General features: G+C 43.0%; 1 protein-coding gene and 2 pseudogenes across 2 annotated transcripts; 1 reads left to right on the top strand and 2 right to left on the bottom strand.

Moving 5' to 3' along the window:
• Window positions 1–711: 711 nt before the first annotated feature.
• LOC136499099 (uncharacterized) lies at window positions 712–2,378 on the top strand (annotated as a pseudogene).
• A 545-nt stretch (window positions 2,379–2,923) lies between these two features.
• Window positions 2,924–6,147, bottom strand: LOC136500889 (protein TONNEAU 1a-like; annotated as a pseudogene).
• Window positions 6,148–9,032: 2,885 nt separating this feature from the next.
• Window positions 9,033–14,312, bottom strand: LOC136500891 (phototropin-1B-like). Of its 2 annotated transcripts, none has more exons than XM_066496354.1 (6): window positions 14,236–14,312; window positions 13,992–14,095; window positions 13,749–13,798; window positions 9,437–9,543; window positions 9,204–9,326; window positions 9,033–9,068 (listed from the first exon to the last, which is right to left on the bottom strand). In XM_066496354.1, the coding sequence occupies exons 1-5, from the start codon at window positions 14,278–14,280 to the stop codon at window positions 9,246–9,248; spliced, it is 387 nt and encodes a 128-aa protein (XP_066352451.1). In that variant the 5' UTR covers window positions 14,281–14,312; the 3' UTR covers window positions 9,033–9,068; window positions 9,204–9,245. The 2 variants fall into 2 exon arrangements, with proteins under 2 accessions (XP_066352451.1, XP_066352452.1); XM_066496355.1 differs by having other exon boundaries at window positions 13,992–14,027; window positions 14,236–14,264.
• Window positions 14,313–15,752: the final 1,440 nt, after the last annotated feature.

Raw genomic sequence — 15,752 nt, 5'->3', positions numbered from 1 at the left:
AACAATTGTATCTCGCACTAATAAAAAAAATATATATAGTTGGCCCTAGTCTTTCCTAATCCGTGCGCCTGCCGTAACACACGCACACGCCATTAGTGTGATCCATGGGAGCAGTCGAACTAACTCTCCTCTATTATTGCGCTAGCGTTGTTCCTTGTTCATTCGGATCATCTGAGACTCAACGCATGTATGTACTATATAGTAGCACAGCTTGGCTTTAATTTGCATTGGCGTGAAATTATATGTTTGCATGCATCATCATTCATCATCGAGGAAACGATGAAGACATGCAGCCGCACAAGCATGTAGATCGACACAACAACTAGCCTTATTACCCTCCCATCCGATATATATGATCCGTCGTCATCATCAGTTTCCGGCTGCATCGATCTCACCCATCGGCCATCATCGATCACCACCACCGTACCTTCCGCCTCCTCCCGCCTGCTTAAACCTAATAATAATCCATCCGACTCCGACTCCGACTCCGACTCGTCTCCGTTTCCAACCTAGCTATCCATCGGATGATCGATTTCGATTCCACCACCACCATCATCATATACATATATACTTTCCGATCTCCTGTCGCCACCGTCGTACCTCTCCCCCGTCCAGCTCCACGGCCGGCCGGTCCGGTCCACCACCACCATCCGAATCTATACATCTCATCCGATCCGCGCCGCGGCCGATTCATATAGTAAGATAATTATTATGGACCAGCTACCTGACGACATGCTCGCCGACGTCCTGCGCCGCCTCCCGCCCAGCAGCCTGGCGGCGTCACGCTGCGTCCGCAAGCACTGGTGCTCCATCATCGACGCTCGCCGCCTGCTGCGCGCCGACCTCCTCCCTCTCCGCCTCGACGCCTTCTACTGCACCAGCCTCGACGCCTTCGAGCAGCTGACATATCTCTTCGCACGCCCTGCTTGGGCAGCGCGTCGAATCCCCGGCGGTTGCCTTGACTTCTTGGAAGATTACATGATTCTGGAAGTGCAGGATCACTGCAATGGTCTACTCTTTCTGTGTGACATGGTGGTCAACCCTGCCACACGCCAATGGGCCAACTTGCCTACCTCCCCGGAACCATCCATTGACGACATGCTTGGTGGGGTCAGGGTCTGGGCCGGGACCACGGAGGATCAGGACAACAACGACGACCACAACTTGTTGTATTCAAGCTATTACCTTGTGTACGATCCCATGGTGGAGTCGCCGCAGCACTTCGAGGTATTTCTTGTCCCCTTGCTTGCCCATGGTCTGCTGGGCAACCGGGAAAACATCACCATTGACCTTGACGAGCAACAATGGCCTCCATCCACATTGAGAATCCACGTCTTCTCGTCGAGGACGTGGAGGTGGGAGGAGAGGTCCTGGATCCTGCCAAGGGGAGCCCGCCGGGACCATGGCTGATATGCTGCAATCTGATTGCTGGGACCGCAAGGCCGTATATTTCCGAGGAGCACTCTATGTGCATTGTCAAAACGATTCTGTCATGAGGTAGGTACTCTAGTTGGCATCCTTATTATTTTTTATTATACAATTATATATATACGATTTATTTGCTCTAGTGCTAAGTAAACACACATGACACATGACACATATATATATATATATATATATTCATGTTTTTTGTATTTAATTAATTGCAGGATCGCCTTGTACAATGACAAGTATCAAATGATGAGATCTCCAGCAACACCGAGCAAACTTGGTGCTAAGTATCCTACTTTTTACTTGGAAAATCAGAAAAAGGGGTGTATTCTGCGTTATTTTATTGGGTCGACTGGAGTAGCTGCCCTCAGTTTCGTGTCTGGTTGCTTAAGGAGAAGGAAGAGATCAATAATGGAAATCACATTATTCACATGGAGTGGGTGCTCAAGACTATCATCAGCATTCCACCGCTACATCCAGATAAACTTCCTCTTGTTCAGAGCGGTTTTGCATATGACGTATGGAGGGTGATCCGTAACTATAATAACGAGGAAGTACCACCTGCTGATTTTGCTGCTGATGATGAATGGGACTTTGACAATGCTGACATTGTCTTTGATGAAGCCAAAGATAATAAGGCCCTCGAAGCAAAAGAGCACTACCATGTTGATTTTCTCGGATTTCATCCTTACAAAGAGATTGTCTTCTTTTCTTTAAGATCAGGAACAATATCTTATAATTTGAATACCGCAAAGGTTCAATGGTTGGGTGGCCGCATACATATACCTGTGGGCATGAGTACCAGTTTCCCATACACACCATGTTGGCTGACTTTGGGGGAATTATTTGAAAACAGTTAATATAAGTTGCTGGCTTGCATCAAATAATATTTAAACTTCGGTTGTTTGTCTATTTGGAGCTTCTACTAGCATAAGGGATAGATGTTGATCCCCCGCGCATTTGCTTATAAGTAATATGTAATATACATCTTCAACTTTATTTGTCAAATTATCTTTCGTCATGCATATTTTGCTTTCATTTTTATGGTGATAAATAAATATCTCTAGATCACTATATGCATCTCCCACAAAGTAAAAGGCGCACTGAAGTAGGCACGAGCTGGACCTTCTTAAAAAATGGTGGACACTATTTTAGCTACTTAACTGCACGTACGTTGTTTCTATTCAATCGAAAATGACACGGTAGCATCGGCAATGAATGATTAACGATGAAGACAGTGATTCACGAACGACCACGAGTGTGTTTTGCCCTTGTAGGCTTCCTACAAGCGCAGCCTAATACTAGCTAGCTAGTATGCATTACATAATACAGTTAATTAGTGTTGGACTGAACTATCGGAGATGAAGCATGCATCACATCTGAGCAAGCCAATGAAACTCGCTGCTGGACTGGCAGCTTATGAGCGACGGAGCACACACGGTGTCACACTTGCCTTGGGATGGATGGATGCACACAATCTAGTCCACCCATATAGTTCAACAAACTGTAACACTTGATTTGTTTTGTTCGTTACAGCATAGATAATCATACAAAACCAGTGTACCATTTCTCTAATATAATATAGCAGCAAGCCAAGCATCGTACCACCACAAATGAGTGAGTGGTATACAAATTACACAATACAGTGTCAGTCACGCGAAAAAGCTCCAAAGCCTTGTTGCTTGTTACTCGGCGCCATCCCCTGAATGCCTGCAAAGGCACACCATACATTCACTCATCACATGGTGATCGAGGGGCAATTGATTAATCAAGCGATCCCACCTACCTCCAAGATGTCGGCAGATTCCGAGATTTCCGGTCTAACTGGACACTTTCTAGAGCAGCCGATGCCCGCAGCACCTCTTCAGATATATCATCGGCATCGTATCTCCAGTTGTACTCATCTTTCCTTGTGTTATTGGAAGCTGAAGATCCCCCTCTGCGATCTGAAAGTACATGTACCAAGACCACTTGTTTCAGAATTTGGAACAACACAGCTACATATATCATCATAACTGGAAAGATTGCACAGCAGTGCACAGACCTGATGCCTGCGACGAAGAGATTGGCCTGGCAATTTCAAAGTAATATATGTCACACTCACATCCAAACATCTAAAGCCAAAAACAAATAGATGTGCATAATTACAGACGCACAGCAGTATGGCATCATGCTTACCTCCCCATAGGAGGCAGGCTCCCAACTGACTGCTGATGGTGGCCTCCTCATGCTCCGATGTTCAGCATTTAGAGATGGATCAGACTCTGAACTCATCATCCTCCTGCCACCCATCCTTGTTTGAGACAAATTCTGTCCAAAACAACATATTTAGATGACCAAAGCATGCTGTAGAAAACCAAAACTTTTAAGCTAGAGCATACTAACTATATTTGGAGGTTAACAATTGAAAACTTCTTATTAATAAAGTATAATACGAAAACCAACTTTACTTGCTCAAGGACAGTGAAAGCCAAGCTGGACAAAAAATTAAGATCAAATTTTGCGTGCGCAGTCAACTACAGGTCATATAGGCAGAAAGCAGCATAAATGCAGCTCATACCCCAAGCACCGCAGACTAACAAAAGGAGACCTTGAGCACGGGCCTTGCATCAATAAGTTGAGATTGAAAAATCACATGTAAGCAGATCTCATTACAATGATAATGATAATGCATTGTAAATATAAATCCCGTGGATACAGTGTAAGACAACTGACCAAACTCAGAAAAGAGTATATCAATTTTTATCCATTATGGTTATTCTAAGAATCATTGTCTACATTCTCCAAATGTTCCAGCTTTCTAGAAAATTTACAAACAGTGAAGATGTGCTTGATCTTGATAAACCTATCTCCTTAAGCTTCCAGAATAACAACACCTACCTTTTGTTCTAAGGCAGCACCATGATGAGTATTATAGTTGTGGCAAGCAATCTATTTTTTCGGACAGTTTGATTAAGCAAGACACCAATAATATGAAGGATTATTGCTCACAACTCAATATACTACCTTTTCTACATACCGATGCATAAGAGGATCCATACTAGTGTAACAAATAGACATTTAGTTGCAGAGTTCTCATAAGACTAATACCTGGCTAAAATGAACGTGGGGCAAATAGTGGTCTAGTACCTAAAACAGATATAGCGGCAGCTAATAGCCAGAGATTTGTGACCTTGATCCATACAGGACTACATAGTTTTGTAGGGAAAAAAGAATTGGGTACATTACCCCCAAACACATTTTTTTCCTTTACTGGGGAAGATAAAGAAACAAAAGGATGATTCTTGCTTCTGCTAATGGTAATGCGAGAGATAAACCTCATATTTCAGATAACCTTCAAGAACATCTAAAAGCATTGGACCACTTTCAGCACTCCTGCTCCCCTCAGCTCCACTTTTGTTAGAAAAGTCTTTCAGTTCATTCTTCCAGAAGTCCTTGGGCTGATTTACAAACAAAACGGGGAAACATTACGGATGTTGATTCCTGAAATGCAAAAACGAAATATCAGGAACAGCCACCACTTACCAGGTTACACTCTGGCAAGTAAACTTTCATTGCGTGACTTAGTTGAGCCCACTCCAAGTATTCACATACAAGTGCAGTTAGTAACCTACCTGCAAGCAACAGAAATCCTATAATGTAAAGCCATTCCATGTTATGTGCAGCTTGCAAAATACAAGGCTAAACTTAGTACTGAAAATCATTTTAAGGCTGCACAACCACCTTAAACATTTGAGATATCCTTGATGGGACTTAGAAACAACAAATTACATTATGGAAATGCTTCTTTCAATTATCACCAGTGCAGAAGCATTCAAATCCAAAGACTCACGCTAGTCTTCAATCAGGACTCAGGAGAAAAGCAAAATTGTATCTTTCAAGTTTAGTCCTAAATTGCTTGCTAAAAAATGTCACAATTTCCAGCAGGGAAAAGATTGTCATGCAGCAGAATATCAAGCTTTGTCCTTCTGGAATATTTCAGAACAGTAGTATAAATTTCTATAGGTCAGTATATGAGAGAAAAGGTGTATATGCATATAGCAGTATTCGCTTGGTTTCTTTTGTTTTGATAGTGCATCAAAGACAAGCTTTAGCTTCTGCAGACATATTTTATTAGCCAGCACATTCAAAGGGCAAACCTGAAGGTGAAGCATGCAGTTGCTTAGCTCGGTCATTACAGCTACCAAGCAATGCAGGATTCCCGCCATCATCATTCTCTACCACCCGATCCTCCTCTTCAATGGCTTCAAACACACTTGCTCTTAGCTCAGCCTAGTCATGCAGCCAGAAACATCATCAGGAAATTGGTAATGGCAACTAGAACAACAAAAATGGACCTGGTGAAAAATAAAACTTCTTGAGCAATGCGTGAGCATTCTTTCATATTCCTAAACAAGAACCTACCCAACAGCGCCAGGGCGCTCAGAATGTGCACATTCGAAATTGAAAAAAAAACAAATGCGCGGATTTTTGGGAAGCAAATTGCGGAAGCGGAGGTGTAGATCCCCAAAGCGGAGGAGAGGAAAAGCTAGATCCGCGGGGCGTGGTGGAGGCACCGGATCAATGGAGGGATTAGGGAAATGAAGAAGTGGGAAGTACGAACCCTAATCTTGGCGAGGACACCCTTCTTCTCGAGGGTGCGGGTGACGAGCGTCTTGAGCTCCATCATCTCCCGGGCGTAATCGTCCATCCCCGCCTGAAAAAGGGAGATGGAGATCGAAGATGAACACGATAACAACAGAGGTTGGGGAACGGTGGGAGAGGTAGGCTAAAGGTTGACTGACAGGTGGGCCCAACAATTTTAGCTTTTTTATTTCGTATATACTTTAGTTATATATAAAAAAAATAATCCTCCATTTTTTTAAAAAAAAAGTATGAGTCTATTTGTCCAATTTACAGCTTCACCTTTTTAGTAAATTATTAAAACAGTTTAATCATATACACCATTTGCATTTTAATATATAGCCTACTAGAGCATTTATTTTTCAATGGTATCCATAAATTATGGATGATTTCAAAAAATATAAATAAATATAACCTAACAAAAGTAATTTTTATGACAAATATAAAGGCACTTTAGATAATGATACAAATTACTGCTATTGAATTCATATTAAGCATGCCTAAAAATAAGGCACATAGTATTTTCTCGAAAAAAAATTTACGCATAGTCCATGTGTGCAACCGCCTACCATCACCAAGTGATCATTCACTAATAACTTAGTAGTTCATTGCAAAGTGAACTCACACTTAAGTGTAGATATAAGCCACTAGTTTCATAATTACACCAAAGATAGTTGCCTTTATTTTATTGACAACTCCAAGTTGACACTTTGACATAAAACTACAAGATTCATCATTCATATAGATCTCCTAGCCTACCCTTATTTCAGAATCTCATAACTTGCTTTGGCTGGCTTCCATGTCTACCTAGGGTCTTCTCCAGTTGAGCTAAACTCGTCGAAACAAATAAACTCCATGTTGTAAACAAATTAATATATTTCAAAGGACTCATTTTATTTTTCTATTTGCGGACACGCCATATCCAGATGAGAGCACATCAACAAGATCTAACAACGGCCTAACAACTGAATGACATTACATACTCATATTTGAGTTTGCCTTCGTGCTCGAGGTCCAAGAGGTAGTCTATCATTGTTTTGTAGTCTTCTGTTTTATCTAAGTTCACCTACTTCTGGAGCTAGATCCTTTTAAAACATATGTTGCATTGTGTTAATAAATTTTAAGATATGGACAATATCATATAGCACAAGTAGAACTCACTATCTCTTGAATACAACATGAAACCGTCCATAAAATAGTTTGTGTCGGGTATCTATATCTGGATACCCAGAGACAAGGAGTTAATAGACATCAAGATTAGCGCCTTGGATAGGTTAAGGACACGACCATGGTCTTATCCGACACCATAGGAGAGGACTCCCGCCTCGCCCAGCCCTAAGGGCATAGATCTTGTCTTGTCGGACCCCAGGAAGGAAAGTTACGCCTCGCCCGACCCGAGGGCTTGGGCTCTACCTCATCCGGCCCTTAGAGGAGGAGTTCCGCCTCGCTTGACACTCGGGTGTCAAATTCAGACCTCGGGCGGGAGCGCAGGACCACGTGGGGGCCCGCACTGCTCCCAACCACCATTGATGTGAGGGTGCATGTCTCGACATGATCCAAAGCCATGACGGGCCATGCCTGAGACTGCACATCACTCACAGTGTGGAATAGGACGGCACTGTGCCGCCAATCCCCATATGGCTCCCGTTGGAGTCAATTGTTGACCCGCACTGTTGACCATGCCGTTTGTTGGGGTGGAATGGGACGCCATGACCAGGGTAGCCACGCCCGCACGTGGTGCTAGTAGAAAACAAAAACACGACATGGCGCCCATCCCCATCATTGCCTATAGGATCGGCGGGACCCACATGGAGAGTATGGCTCTCGTTGGAGTCAACTGTTGACCTGCACTATTGACCATGTCGTCCGCTGAGGTGGAATGGGATGCCATGACCAGGGTGGCCATGCCCACACTTGGCGCCAGTAGAAAATAGGACCGCGACATGGTGCCCGTCCCCATCATCGCATATAGGATCGGCAGGACCCGTAAGGAGGAGGAGTAGGACGACGTCGTCCTGGGAGTCACAACACATAGCGGCAGACACACTACACTCTACTCGCATTCAGAGACTTGGGATCTCCTACCTCTCTCGTACGTTTGTAACCCCTACTGTAAACCAGAGCCGGTAACATGAGCAGTCTCGACTGGACGTAGGGACATTTTGTCTGAACCAGTATAATCCCTTGTGTCTTCTGTCTCACCATCCGGGCCAAATGTGCAATCACAAAAATCACTAGCCAGTGGTTCGAAACACCGACAATTTGTTTGATGTTTTTTCTCCTATTACACTGCAATGGCATGCATGTTTGCTAGAGAGGGAGAGAGAGATTTTAGACCCATGTGCATATTGCAACCATACAAATAATATACACAATCTTATTTCCATTGCACCCGCATGCATAAAGATGGATTGAGATTATTAATTAGTCCTTGACATACATTATTGTTCTCATCTACGTCATATTCATGCATAGACAAACATGCATCTTCATCATCTAAAATTTTATTTTTTTGTTTCCTTTGTTCAGAACATATCGGTGTGATTAGCTGCATCAGGAGGAGGTAGTGTATCTCCTATGGCTTCCAATGTATCTTTTAGGGGAGCCTCTAACTCTGGGGGTGTGGTGGCACGAACTAGAGCCCAGTTTATGCCACAAAAGAAGGGGTGTTGTTTGATCTCCATAGCGCCTTCGTAGGAACCAAGCCTATTTGCAGGGTCCCGGTGTAGCAACCGGTATATCAACTGTCTTGCCGCAAGGCTCACCTACAATTAACATATATACATCACAAACATTTGCTACAAGGCTCACCTACTAGAATAAATGATGTTATTATTACCTGTATGCTCACAGGGAATCTGATATCCTTATGCAAAATATTAGCAAAGGTCCTTTGTCTTGTTTTCCCTCTGAAGGGTGTATAACCATACAACATCTCATATAGAAAAATTCCTAATCCAACAAAATACTCATTATTATATGGCACTTGTATGGCCGGCTCCGGTAATAATCTCCTACAACATGCATACAAGGATTGATGTGACAAATGATGATGACCATCACACATATCAAATAGAAACAAGAAATAAAGATCTTGGAAAAAAATCACACAAATAAACTGAAATATAACAACATATACATATACATACTGGTGCAATGTACTCCTCTGTACCAACAAAAGAATTTGATGCTCACATCGGCTCAGCAAAGAATATGGGATTTCCCCTGCTTTTCCTCTTCTTTTTCTTCTTATCATCTTTGGGAAGAAACACCTATCAAGCAACAAGAATAATTATGAAGTGTAACTAAGAAAAATAGACTAACGAGTTAAACTAATAGTCATGAAACTGTCCGATAAGATATATTAATGAAGTGACATTACTTGTGGTCGGCATGATGTCAAGCAAGACAAATCAAAGTCTGTCAAGGAAATGTGCCCATCTCTATGAAGTAAAATGTTCTTTGGCTTTAAATCTCTATAGATTATACCTGAAAAAAATAAGAGGGGAGCAAATGCTTAGAAATAGTAAACATCGCAAGTTTCTCTACTAAAATATGATGAATAAGTGTAAGGAACCCTCCCCCTTTTGTCTACTAGGGAAGCCTATGCCTTCATGAGTGGTTAAATTCATACCTAAAACAATTATTCAAATTGTTAGCAAATAATTACTATTGGTCAAGTGAAACAATATGTTTGTTGTATACTGAGTTGTGTTTGGCTACGCAATACATCCATGTTGCCCACCACCACCAAAGAGAATTTCATTTTATATAATTAGTATGGCACATATGACTACTGTAACACCCCGGTGTTATGCCTGCATTTAGGCACTGCAGATCATACATATCATGCATCATCAAGCATCCTAATCATACATGCCTAATCATGTAAATAACAATTGAAACACTGCTTCGAAACATATGAAACATGTTGTGAAACCTGAATGTTGCATATATTTGTTAGAATGGTTTTGCCCTGATTTTGCTTGCTAGGTTAGTAAAACATGTTTGGCTACTATTGTAAATCATCTAGGATTATTTAGTTCAATTTTTGGAGCAAGGTTTGTATTCAAATTAATTCAAAATTTTGCTTCCAAAGTAATTTCCCAAAAATTAGGGTTTTGAGTTAAACATGGACTTTGATTTTACAATTCAAAATTTAGAAAGAATTTGGCTTTGGTCATAAAAGCAAAGTTGTAGAGAATTAAATTCTAATCAACTTTCATTTTTTGTACATTTTCAAAAGATGTCATTTTCTTGCTCAAAATGATATTTGAAAGCTGGCATTTAAAATTTTCTTGAAACTATAAATGGAAAAGGGCTTTTTTCTCCTTCGCGGGCCGCCGCCTCGCTTCTGGCCCATGGCCAAAGCCGGCCCAGCCAGCCTCCCGCCGCGCCGCGCGCCTCGCCTCAGCCTAGCCCAGCCTAGCGCCGTGCCTGGCCTGCCTTCGCGCGCGCCTGCCCGCTAACGCGCCGCGCCGCGCCCGACCGCGGCAGAGCTTGCCCGCCGCGTGGCGGCCATGCACCGTCGACGCCGCCGCGCGTCGCAGCCGGCCTGCGCCCGCGCCCACGCGCCCGCCTATTCCTGCCGAAGCCGATGCGCTCGCTCGCTCACTCCCGCGCTGCTTCTCCTCTCCGCCAGCACCGCGCGCACTCGCTCTCCTCCTCGCCGCACCACCGCACCCGCCGGCCAAATTCACCGCGCCTTCTCCACCACGGCCAGCAATCACGCGCCCGCAGTTCCACCTCACTCTCCGGCACGTCGTGCTCGCGCCCGTGCCGACTTCCGAGCTCAGGTAGCGCCATCTCGAGCTTCGCCACCGTCAGCCATGGCGCCGCTGTGCTCGGTCGCCGTGGAAGTTGCCCTTCCTTCTCTTCTCCACCCTGCCTAGCTACCTTCCTGCCTTCACCATCTTCTCGTGAACCTCATGCTCCCGCTAACTCGCCCTGTCACGGCCGGCAATGGCCGCCGGCCTCGTGGCCGAGCCGCGCCGCCGCGACGTCGCAGCGCCGGCGTGGCCTCTGCCTCAGCCGAGCCAGGCCGAAAGGCCATGGGCCGACACCCTGCCGGGCCGCCTCCCCTTTCCCCTCCGCTCAGGCCGTGCAGGCCAAATGTGGCCGTGGGCCGATTGAATCCAGCGGGCTGGCCCAGTAGAAGTAGGATGAATTGTTTTCAATTTATTCTTTATTATTTGAAAATAGAAATGGTTTGAAAAATGTTTGGATACTCAAAGTTGCTCCAAATCTGTTGAAATATATTTGTCTAGGTTACTTATCATCAGATCTACTTGGGAAAATTATTGCATGTCATTTTTGAGATACTTTGCTGTAGAATTTTATTTAATCATGTATATTGCTGATAACTTGAAAAATATGTAGAAAAATCTATAGGCTTCAGAAAAATATGATTCCAAGTTTGTTAATCTTCTTATGTCATGTACTTCCTAGGAAAAATATGTTTCATGCATGTGCTGTGGGAAAATTTTGAGGTGTAGTTCAAGTACCTTTAATGGCTGATTTTTGTTATTTTAGTTAGAGAGCAAACTTTGTATAAAACATGCATGTGATCATTTTTGTACAGTCATTGTATGCTATGAAGAACCTAGGAAAATACTAACTCTGTTGTTTGACACTTTTCACAGTTCAAAGTATTTTTATGTTCATAATCCTGCCATAGCTTGTTATTTTTGTGTAGGCTAACCGACTCATTCAAACACCATGAAAATCTGATGGTAGACTATTTAGGGTAGTAATGTGCTATGGTAATTTTCTAAGATTTTTCTAAGCAAGAAAAATAGAGGTTGCTATTCAAACCTATTATTAATTAGGGTTTAATTAAGTGTTGCTTTATGTGTGTTTAAGAAATTAGTAAAGCTTTGGTGTATCTTTGAAGCATTTAATAAGATATGTTGACTTAACATATTAGTAGTAGGAGAGAATGCAGTAGATGACATGTGCTTGTAGTATATTTTCTTGGATGATGTTGACTACCTTGCATTTAAACATATCCATTGTATTCATCTCATCCGATGCACCGATTGCATAAGCACTTAAGCACATTGCATCATACAGGATCGCAAACCGAGAACCTAGTCGTCATACCCGAGGAGCCCGAGGAGCAGTTCGAGGTGCAGCCGTAGGAAGTGCCCGAAGCCAACGAGGAGGACATTGAGGAACTTCCGGAGTGCCCCGATCACCGTCCGAGCTCCTTCGAGAGAGGCAAGCCCCGGAGCATTTTCTCCCGGTTTGCAATTATTAATTCAATGCTTTACTTTAATTGATGCATTACGTTCAGGAGTTGTTTGCAACCGTTGCTGCATTATACCTTGTTTACCTTTGTTATACTATATCCTTGTTACCCTGGTATCCGCAGTCGAGTCAATGCTTAGCTGGCTTAGACCGGTAGAAGTCGGGTGATTTCCTGTCACCTACGAGCTATAGATGGTTACCTGGATCTGATTGGATGACTATGAAGTCATGGTATAACTAAGTGTTAAATGAAGTTGAGACCGGACGGAGACTTGCAGAGTTTTGGACTGTAGTGCTTTCCGTCTGTGTCGATTAAGGACCGACCGTTGTTGGGCCTCGAGTCATGTTGAACGCATGCCTTACATTTAGCTGGCCGGATAAAGTACCTTCCGACCGCGAAGCTGGCAGATTATTTGGGCCGAGTAGATTGCCCGTAGCGCACTGTGCCGGAGCAGGTGTGGTAGGACACGGGGGCGAGATGATAAGACCAAAGTGCAGTCGGTCGACCCCCGGGTACATGTGGTTCCTGGCAAACTCGAGATTCTTGGATAGTTGACTCGGTGATCAATATCTCACTTTAGCGGGTGAGTGAGGTTTGTGTAAGAAATAAATCACCAGCTGGTTAGGAATCGATTCGAATCGCCATCGCTCCTGGACAGTGAGCACTTGACTTGAGTTACTTCATCATAGTAAATGTTTATGGAACACTTGGACAGTTATAGTGAATATGACAGGATGGAAGTTGTTTAATGATCGTTGGTTATCATTATCTACTTAATTATATGTTTGCTCTAGTATAGGTGCAAATCTAGTCGACAGGTTAATAATAATTAAATTGACAATAATGCTTTTAGGAAGGTTCTTGAAAGGCTAAAAATGCTTCTTTTGCAAATGAGTCAGCTACCCTACTATAAAGCCCTTCATAATCCTTGGTGTCACTTATTTTCGGTTATGTCGGGTAAGTCTAGCTGAGTACCTTCTCGTACTCAGGGTTTTATTCCCACTTGTTGTAGATGGGCAGATGTATTACGGCTACTGTATCAACTGCCTGTATCCTGCGATGGGTGATGCTTAGGACCATGGGCATGGTCATTCCTTACGTCTCGTCTGATACTTTTGTTGGAGATGATCATTCGCTGGCACTGTATTTAAACTCCGTGTGTGTGTGTGTGGTTTGAACAAATGACTTCCGCTACTTTTATTCGAACTTGTTTTGTAATAACTATGTTGAAACTCTGATGTATCTGAGATTGCAAACTTTTATGTAATATGTGATGGTGACCGCTAAACTTATTACGATCTTGACTGGAATGGAAATTGGTTTGAAATCCTTCGTGATTTCATGGACTACCGGGTTATACGGGCTTAAGTTTGCTAAATCGTCTGCTCTGGCGGATGATTTTCTTACTTAATTTCGTATAATTGGTCGGTTCTGTTACAACTACCTTGGCAATGTAGGTATTCAAGCGCCATGACCACTTCTGCAGCATAGAACCTACAACAATTAATCATGGACAACTACATCAAACTATACATTTTGGGTTCTTATTGTATCCAACTACCAATTATACTATGTAACTAAACAAATTAAAGATCAGAGTAGCATATCCCTGACAATCAAGAAGCATAAAGAGTTTTAACTAAATCTAAGCAAAATAAACAATTTCAATGTCAACGTCAATGCCCACCTAACCGCATCTTCCTTCAGAACCTTCATAGGTTGCCTATCAAGAAGCATAAAGAGTTCCCCGCCAGCATAATAGTCAGTAATAAGACATACATGTGTCTTTGTCTGCGACATATATATATGAAAATTTTGAGATGAAAGAAACCATAATAGCATCCACAGAAGTATAATAAAATCAAGGAGAACAAACATTAACAACCGTAGCATCGTATTAATATATTACACAGTTTCATTATGCAACAAACCTGAAATGATGCATACAATGTCGGAAGGAATGGGTGGTCCAACATATCCAAGATTTGTCGTTCAGCGGTAGCTCTATGGACCTAGAGGTACATACGAATTGGATGTAGAAAGAAAAACCTAAAGGTGGAACTAACTAAAATGTCATGTGTGATGAAACTTATTACGATCTTGACTGGAATGGAAATTGGTTTGAAATCCTTCGTGATTTCACGGACTACCGGGTTATACGGGCTTAAGTTTGCTAAATCGTCTGCTCTGGCGGATGATTTTCTTACTTAATTTCGTATAATTGGTCGGTTCTGTTACAGCTGGCATCAGAGCATGGTTTAGCATGTTACTGTTCACAAGTGTATTTAAAACAAAAAGGCATTTGGAAAATGTGATTTTCAAAATATAAAGTGTGCCAGTGATCATATCCTTTATGCCCAGTTAAGAACTTTAGATGGCTTAATTAAGTACTGACTTGGGGTTCTTGCATCATATTTCTCTTTCGTCGCTCATACGGCGTGCTATTGTATGAGTGCCACTTGTTTGAGTGGTAATGAATGGATCATTTGCCTCTACGCCTCGGTAAGTGTGAGTTGTGAGAGCATGATCGGATACACCGCCGATCTAGGGTGAATGCTTATATGATGCTAGAGTAATTACATGTTCTACGCATGTTTTACAAAGGTATCTCATATATGGGTCGTCCGTCTGTGGAGGCGATGCCATCAATAGGACGATGGTTCGGGTAGTTACTACCGTTGTACACGTATCTGAGGATTCGTGTAGAGCGTGTAGATAAAACTTTACTGCTTTTATGCATTCATTGGGAATTGGGCTGAAATGAATCTTCTGCAGGTACATAACAACGCTATCGTGTAGAACGTATTAGCTACGTATTTGAGAGATCGTTTGTATGCCACCGAATTCGTCGTTAGAAATTATTATTCCTAAGTTTGTGAGAACGTACGGCACATACATACATCATGTTACTTGTGCATTTCATTCATGTCATGCATTCCTCCCCTTATAAATTGATTATCTCATTTTGATAAAAGTTGTATCACCTAAAATATGTTTCCCCGAGGTAATAAAAGAACTTTTGCTATAGATGGCCCGCACGAAGCAGACCGCCCGTAAGTCCACCGGAGGAAGAGCACCTTGACGTCTGTTGGCCCTGAGGGAGCACTGCACCACGGACACCTTCTTGAGCGAGTTTGGCATGCCAACTTTGCTTTGGAGAGTGCTCCATGATGTGGGGTACCCAGAGGGTCAAGAGCCGGTGTACTCTTGGAATGAGAGTCAGTTAGCAGAGGATGGACTCGCAGTGGTGGAGATCATGGTTCCTGATCTCGGTGATGCTCCAGATTGGGATGGTTGGCATTTGGAGTTTGAGGGTCGCACTCTAGCTGTGGGTGCAGAGAGAGCAGCCTTCCGTGTCATCAGGGATATTATAAGCAGATTTCCTAGTGAGCTTGCAGCAGCTCTAGCTGGCACTTTTCCTAGGGATGATCCTCGTGATGCCATTTGG

Source organism: Miscanthus floridulus, chromosome 13, assembly GCF_019320115.1.
Source record: "Miscanthus floridulus cultivar M001 chromosome 13, ASM1932011v1, whole genome shotgun sequence".
Lineage (NCBI taxonomy): Eukaryota > Viridiplantae > Streptophyta > Magnoliopsida > Poales > Poaceae > Miscanthus > Miscanthus floridulus.
Note: the sequence above shows the minus strand (reverse complement) of the source record. Positions and strands in the feature narration are given on the sequence as shown.

What these genes read in the sequence shown, in the direction of transcription:
- LOC136500891 (XM_066496354.1), bottom strand. Translation starts at nt 14,280, where the DNA reads ATGTTGGACCACCCATTCCTTCCGACATTGTATGCATCATTTCAG. An exon ending in CATTGTATGCATCATTTCAG is followed by an intron (nt 14,096 to 14,235) that starts GTTTGTTGCATA and finishes TATATGTCGCAG; the next exon opens with ACAAAGACACATGTATGTCT. An exon ending in TGACATCATGCCGACCACAA is followed by an intron (nt 9,327 to 9,436) that starts GTAATGTCACTT and finishes GTTGCTTGATAG; the next exon opens with GTGTTTCTTCCCAAAGATGA.